Genomic DNA, 8,513 nt, shown 5'->3' with positions numbered 1-8,513 from the left:
TTTTTCTAAAAAGAATAAAATTAATAAATTATAAAATTTATTGATTTTGATATATATAATTGTCATTTTATAAATTTAAATTTTTTATTTTATAATTTAATATTATAATAATTATTTTAATATTTTTAAATAAATATAAAATTACCATTATTATTTAAATAAGTTATATTATCAATTTATTATCTTTATAATCAATGTTTTAAATTAAAATACTTATCTATCAATTTAATATTATTAAAATCAAAATTTATTTTAAAAATCTTCTCTCAAAATAACTATTTTACTATTTACATATGTTTTAAAATTAAAATTATTATTTATTAACTTTAAAATTAATTTAAATAATAAAATTATTATTCACTTTAAATTTTCAATATAATGGTTAATAATATAAACAACAACTTATTATCTTATAACATAATATCACTAAATTTATTAATATTTTATAATTAACAATATATGCATATAAAAAAGTATTAAAATTTAAAATTAAGTTGATTCTTAAAACTATAATTTTGTAATGATTTATTTATTTATTTATACTTTTGAGTTAATTTTTTATTATTTTTAAAATTCATCAATATTTAAATGTGTTTTTTAATAATTTTATATCAAAATTTTGAAATTTTTAATATATATATATATATATATATATATCTCATAATTTAGATATTTATTTAATTAATTTGAATAAATTAAAATACTAAAGATTATTGTTCACTTTAAAATTTAAATATAATTATAAATAATTAAAGCAACAACTTATTATGATAATTTCATATAATTAAAATCATTAATCTTTTATAATTACATAAAAAAAAAATTTGAATCATATTAAAATTGTTAATTTTTAAAATTATTATAATCAGTTTAATTATTATTCTATCATTTTAATTTTATAAGTTTAAACTTATTATCTAATAATTTAATATTATTATAATTGTTTTAATATTTTAATATTCTTAATTAAAAATTAATTTTTCATTATCTGAATTATATTATCATTTATTATCCTATAAATTCTAATATCAAAATTTGAATTTTTTTACTATTTATATATATCCTAAAATTTACATATTTATTTGTCAATTTTAAATTAATTTTGATAATAATAATTATTTCTATTTTAAAAATAAAATATAGTTGTTATAATTAAAAGATGAACCCATTATCTAATAATTTTATATTATCAAAATTATTATTATTTTATTTTTTTATAATTAATTAATATTTAAATCTAATTTTTATATAATTATTAATAATTAAAACAACCACTTATTGTCAAATAATTTAATATTAATAAAAAATTTTATTTTATATTATTTTTTATAATGATTTAATATTTAAATTTAAATCTAATAATAAGATATATGATAATTGTTTTAATATTTTTAATTAACATTTAAAATTGTTTTTTAGTAATTTTATCTATAAAATTAATTTAAATATTATCAAATTTATTAATTTTTAATAATTATCAAATAAAATTAATTAAATTCATAAATAAAAAATTTAAATGTACATTAATTTTAGATAATAAATATCTAAAACTATTTTAAAAAATTATTTAAATAATAAAATAATTATCCATTTTAAAATTTAAAATTAATTATAAATAGTTAAATAACACAAGGGTAAAATCGGTAATCCCATTATTCCCCTCTCTTCCTACTTATACATAGTCATATATTAATATAAAATATATGATAGATTTCTAAATTTTAATTTCATATTACAAATTTGAGAAATAATATATTAACAAAATAAATAATATATTATTTAATTGATTTGTTAATTTTATAAAAACAAATAAAATTTTATATTATTTCATTTATCCATATATAGAGTAGATATTTATTTATTTTTAGTTAAATTTTTAAAAAAGATAAAATTGCTTTAAAGAGTGAATTTTTTATTTTTAAATCTTTTAATAAAAACCATTTTCATTTTTTAGAAGAGAATGATTAATTTAAAATTTTTATAGAGATGATCAGATTAGCCAATGATATCTCTTATCAATTAACCAACCACATCGTTATCGGATTATCAAAAATGCTATAATTGATTCCATTTTTATACAATATAAAAATTAATAATTACAGAACCAAAAATACGTTATTTTATTACACAATCACTCTTAAGTTTTAAGTAATTTTTTACATTTACTCTGTTATTTTTGATTTGAGCATCGAAATGATTATCATAAACACCAATCACCCCACGTTCTGTAAGACTGATAAATAATTACAACTTTATTTCCACTATATTATCAATTTTATTTCAACAATATCATAAAGTATCTTTACAAAATATACAACTATTATAATGACATGCAATAAAAAAAGAATAAATATAAAATATATAAAAAAGTTTAAATATAAATTTTTTATTTAAATTATTCTATAAATTAATTGAGAAAATCTTTTATAATTTTTATTAGCTTTAAATGATTTTTATTATTAGCTATTTCTATATTTTTATGGCTTTAATTAATTTTATTTAAAAGATATAAAATAGTTTTTTATAACTTAATTTTTCAAATGCATGTTTATGGTTTTTGTCATTTATCTTACATATGTAACATTATCAATAATTTATATTATATATTTATAAGAATACTTATAAATATTTAAATGAGATGTTAAAGATTCAAATTTGATATTTAGTTTAAAGGAAAAAAGAAAAGGTAATTTTTTTTTTATTTAACATGATTCATTTTGTAAAAAAAAAAAAAATCAAATGAATTCTTGTAAAATCATATAAGAATTCAATTTTTTATTAGTTGGTATGAATAATTTTATTAAAAAAATATTTAAATGAATTCTTTCAAAATCATATAAGATTTAAAATTTTTTTAAATAAAAAAAATTAAATATTTTTATTCTAAATAAGCAAAATTATTAATTATAAGTTATATGGATATTTATACAAAAAAAATATAATTTTCTATAATTAAACTTGAATACACTCTCTGAAATATCGTAATTAGTTCATTAATATTAAATTCCTAATTTTTTTCTAGTTGGAGTCGATTATATAAAGAAAAATAATAGCATATGACAACTCTTGAAGGAAAAAAAAAAAAAAAGAATTCGAAACTTTAATTTAGAATCTATGACAAATTAGCAATGAAATATAATATTGTTGAAGGTAGTTTTTTTTTTAGAGTGTGATAATTGGAATTACGATGATCTTAAAAAGTTTGATATTAATTTAATTATTTTTCTTTTTAATGTAAATAATTTTTATATCAGATTAATTACGCTTTATATGTTTTAACTATTTATTTAATTATTTATATATATGAATATGTATATTTATTCTATTTTATTACTTGTTTACAATCATTCACTGAAAATATTTTATTATTTATTTGCAACCACTTATACATGTCGTTAATAAAATAATCACTGTAATGGTTATTAGAGATGATATCTGATATCGAAAATTATATCATAATTAATTATTTTGAGTTCCAAGTTATCAGTTATATTTTGATATATACGAATTAAATAAAATGAATTATAAAAATTATATAAATTAAAATAATATAATTATATATGAATAAAGAAAAAAAATTAACATTTACTTATGATGATATTTATTTTATATAAAAATAAAGGATGGTGTTGTTATATATATATTATCAATACAGATATATATACTTTATTAATAAAAAAAATAACATATTAGAAAATGAAATTGATTTGTAAATTTGTATACTTATTAATATGTTAATATTTAAAAATTCTACTGCCAGTATGATTTATATTTGAATAAAATTCATATAAAAAATATACTGAGAGAACAGTTTAATGGATAAAAATATATAATCCATGAAACTACCAGAAGAGTTTCACTATTTTATTCAAAACTTACAATATAACACACCACACAGTTATACTGGACCAATTCTTATCCAATCCTAATGCATAGCGAATCTAAGACAGGGTCACATTCATTTAATTTGAAGGCAAAATAGATAAAAATGGCCAAATTTTTTTATTTTTAGTAGATTATTGTCCATACTTTTAATTTTATTTAATTTAGCATAATTTTAGAGATTCCTTCATCTATATCCTTAGTCATGCTAATTATAAAATCCAAGTAATTGTTAGGAACCGGAATATCCTCATTCAGTTTCTCATACTCAAGTGTCAGTTTTGTCAAGCTTCCTTCTCCTTTGGATGTGAGTTCCCATATGGCAGTGTAGACCTTGTAAAGTTTGAACACATCACCTTCCAAACCTATAATAGTTACCACCTTTTTTTTCTCGTCTACTTCAATCTTCTCTTTAAATACCTCAGATCTTCCTTCTGCACTTGTAAATTTTTATATATAAACAGCATTAATTAAAATTGCAAGAAATTTATCTAAAATTTTATGGTTTTGACTTATTAATATTAAAAAGTCAAACCTTTTGAATATCTAAAATTAAAATTATAAGATTTTGAGAGTTGAAGTAGCTTTACCTATATTATACTTCCAGATCTTGATGCAGCCATGAGTATTCCAATCACCTTCATGTAGATGAACTCCTTGAATATTGGTAGGAGTATGATTAGGAACCTGGTGGGCTTGCTCCTTCCAAAGATTCAAGAATTTCTCAGGACTTGACTTCAGTTCTAGCACAGTCTCCAGCTTCCCCTTGAGAGCCATGCCTTAATTTCTATATCACAACAAATGAATTTGGTATATCACACAGGTTCAGTAGCCTTTATATAGTTGATAAATTTAAATATTATTATTAAATATTAAATTAATTATTTATATAAATAAATTTAAATAATGAGTCATTCACAGAAAAGTTAATTAAGAGTTTTGTATTTTATATATTCTTGTGTTTACGAGCATGTCACATCAAAATTTTTAATTTGAATTATATTTGGAAAAAAAAAAAAAAAAGCATTTCACGTTAAATCTATCAATTTGCCCGTTAGATATAATCATATATATGCACACGAAAAGAAAAGGTTTCTAAAATTAGCAAAAACACGGGAAAGAGGTGATGATGCTTGTGATATCTGCCAAATCTTAGTTGAGCCAAGTAAGCAAAATCACTGGACAAAAAAGCAAAAATGTAAGCAAAATCAGAATCAGCAAAATCCAACCGAAAACAATGGCTAATCTAATAAAATATTTTTTTTATTTTAATTTCGCTTTCATTAGATTTTTTAAATTAATTTAATACTTTTACCTTTTATATTTAAAAGTCCCCATCTAATTAATTCAATTTTAAAATGAATTAAATAAATTAAAAATTTAAATTTTAATATTTATAAAAATTAAATCAAATTAATTTAAAAAAAATTAATGAAATTTAATTTGATTAGTTAAATTTTATAAGAACACTTTATTTTAATATTTTAAATTTTAATTTTAATTATAATTTAATCTCTTTATATTATAAAAAATAATATGTTATGTTATTAATGCATTCAGCTTTTTTTTAAAATTAAATTAAATTAAATTGAACCAATCAAAATTTTTAAAATAAAAATTAAATTAAATTAAACTAAAATGAAATGAAAAAAAATTCAAATTAAAATTTTAAATTTTTATTTGAACTTAATATTGTTTATTTGTATTTGTAGTTGTCCTTATTTTTTCAGGTTTTTTTATATTTCTCTTAAATAAATAATAGAATTATTAGAAAACTTATTTGATTTCTATTCCAATTTTGAACGTCTACTCTCTCTATTTTTGGTGTTTGTTTCTCGCCTTTTGCAGGTTATTCTTTTTTCCTTTTAATGAGTTTTGTTAGGCTTTATCTGTTACACTTTAAATTTACAAGTATGAATAATAATTTTTCATTAATAAGATATGGTAGTGCAATTTATTAATTCTGTTCGGTATACTTAGGGCTGAGCATTCGATCAATTAAATAAATCAAAAATTAAAATTTTAGTATTTATAAAAATTGAACCGAATCAATTTTGATCATAAATCGAATCGAACCGAACCGGATCGATTTGATCAGTTTCAATTTTTAATAAATTTTTTATTTTTTACACTTTATTTTTAATTTTTTAAAATTTAATTAAAATATTTTAATTTTAATATAATTTAATTTCTCTATATTATTAAAAATAATATATTATTATCACTAATCAATTCGGTTCGATTTTTTTAATTTTTTTATTAAAATCAAATTAAATTAAAATAATTAAAATTTTTAAAATTAAAAATTAAACCGAACTAAATTAAATAAAAAATCAAATTAAATTTTAAAATTAATTCGATTTGATTAATTTTTCCAATTTGAACTAAAGAGTCCACACCTCAAGCTATACTAATTGTTCTGTTGTAGCAGTGATCAATGATCAGCAATTGAAAATAATTTAACAAAATATTTGATAAAAATAATTGTTGGATTAGCTGAAAAATATAAAATGGCAAAAAAAAAAAAAAGTAAACGATGAACAATTGATAATAAATAAAGACTTAAATATTAATATTGGGACTTGAAAATTTATAAAAAAAAAAGTATAAATATAAACAAATCATGCAATTAATGATTAGCAATAACTAAATGTAAGAGAAGATAGTTTTTCAAGAACCACTTGTGCAACCTCTTAATACTAGTATAAATAAATAGTTACTGAATAATGAATAATATAAATAGTGTTTTGATTTATTTTAAACACTAAATATTATTACTAAATATTATTATCAAATACATCTGTTATTTTATTTACACTTGCGATGTAAATTTTTATGTGAATCATAAAGGTAGTAAGTTCTTGAATGCATGAAAGTATATAAGATTTCTTTAATATATGAAAATAACCAGTTTTTACTTGAAAAATTATTATAATTTAAATAGTTAAATATATAATTTGACTCATAACCTTTAGACATTCTAATATTTTTTGTTATTAATTTTTTATATTCAATTTTTATAAAAATGTAATTATTTAACTCTTAAATTTTATATAATGTAACTATTTGACTCTTTAAAATTTGAAAAGTAAATTATATAAGCGCATAGAAATTAATGTTACACAACGATTGTCTAAAATAAGTCATGAGTTGTCACCATAAAACAGAGTCACATGGTAAGGGTATGATGACCTGAAATGCGATCCCATCCAAAAAAAGGAAGACTCAGACACTGTAACACTTGGTTTATCATCAAAACTCACCCTTCCTTGGATAGACCGAGTCTTGACATAAAGTTACTATTAGTAGGCATAATCTAGCATATCCCATTATGACGGTAATCACGGAATCACCGATCAGTTAGCTGGTAAAATATCTTATCAAGCATTCGGCCACATCATCGGTGGATTTTCAGGATATACTATATTTAACTCCGTCTTCTTACAGTATAAAACGAACTATCACAGAGGCAAAGGTATACAATTCTTACACAACTATTATTGAGTTCTATATTTGCCATATTTTCCAGTTTACTGACTTGAGCGTCGGAGCGACTATCGTAGGTGCCAACTGCCTCACATTCTCTTTTTTGCAAGTTTAGCCAATCACAACACAACTCTGTTTTTCAGTTACATCTTTTAGTTCTGTTGTCAGAAAATCCATTGAATCCTTTCTGTTCATCTGGGTTAAAACCGGTCTCTTATTCCTTTTCTCTGAGAAAGAAATCTCTTCCTTCTTTCTTTCAAAATGGCTTAAAATTTTGGAACTACTCTAATCAAGTCTGGCTTTTGGCGATCTTTTCGCAACCCTTCTCGAACTGTATGGAAGAATTCGAGTTCGGTTTCCCTTGGAAATGATGGAATAAGCTTTTCGAGAAGTGGTTCAAAGCGAGAGTCTTTCGGTCCGGTGTGAGGAATGTGTCAAAAATAAAAAATGTGGATGAAGTAGGATGTGTCTATGGTGGACACGGGGGAGCTCGAACTCGGCCATGATGGCCAGTCAGTGCCCTGAACTCTCGATAATAAGTCATACTTGTTCTTCTTTCTAAGTAGAGGAAAGATCGATGAAATCAATCTAGTAAGCCGAGGATCGGTGATAGATTGAGGAACAAGAATGACTAGAACAAAATCTCTTCCTTCTTTCTTTCAAAATGGCTTAAAATTCTGGAACTACTACTAAGGTTGCTATTAATGAGGGCGCTATCATTTTTTTCACCCCTAGTAGTGGACAAAACACGCCCTTAATGGTCAATGAAGCAAATCTCAATAATATGAATAACAAACAAATAATATAATACATCCAAAAGTTGCAGGCTACTCTCGAGCAGTACAATGCTCGGGGGGAGGCGTCAGTTACGGCTCCCAGGAGAAGAAAAAAAGTCTCCATTGATACCTCAAGGACTCGGATAGAGGCGATCAAAAGGTAGTTCAAAGGGAAGGCCGAGTTTGAGGAAGATGAATAAGATGATACTCTAATTGATGTTGGCTGGAAGCTAGTATGGGCTGTTCAAATGTACAGGAAGGAACAAGAGGAGGACTTTGACATGGATGATGCCTCACCTCTTTCAAAAGAAATTTTAACAGAAACTTTTTCAACCAAGTTCAAGCTGCCCAGCTTCGATAAATATTATG

General features: G+C 21.3%; 1 protein-coding gene across 1 annotated transcript; it reads right to left on the bottom strand.

The window, feature by feature from the left end:
• Positions 1 to 3,811: 3,811 nt before the first annotated feature.
• Positions 3,812 to 4,679, bottom strand: LOC122721234 (MLP-like protein 328). Its single transcript, XM_021746162.2, has 2 exons — positions 4,473 to 4,679; positions 3,812 to 4,316 (listed from the first exon to the last, which is right to left on the bottom strand). The coding sequence occupies exons 1-2, from the start codon at positions 4,657 to 4,659 to the stop codon at positions 4,042 to 4,044; spliced, it is 462 nt and encodes a 153-aa protein (XP_021601854.1). The 5' UTR covers positions 4,660 to 4,679; the 3' UTR covers positions 3,812 to 4,041.
• Between the last annotated feature and the right edge of the window lie 3,834 nt (positions 4,680 to 8,513).

Source organism: Manihot esculenta, chromosome 18, assembly GCF_001659605.2.
Source record: "Manihot esculenta cultivar AM560-2 chromosome 18, M.esculenta_v8, whole genome shotgun sequence".
In the NCBI taxonomy this organism is placed as follows: Eukaryota; Viridiplantae; Streptophyta; class Magnoliopsida; order Malpighiales; family Euphorbiaceae; genus Manihot; species Manihot esculenta.
The sequence above is the reverse complement of the archived record's forward strand: the minus strand, read 5'-3'. Positions and strand labels throughout refer to the sequence as shown.

Excerpts from the sequence above, each read along its gene's own strand:
- LOC122721234 (XM_021746162.2), bottom strand. The coding sequence starts at position 4,659 with ATGGCTCTCAAGGGGAAGCTGGAGACTGTGCTAGAACTGAAGTCAAGT. Across the intron at positions 4,317-4,472 it reads GATCTGGAAGTATAATATAG|AAGGAAGATCTGAGGTATTT; the intron begins GTAAAGCTACTT and ends TTACAAGTGCAG.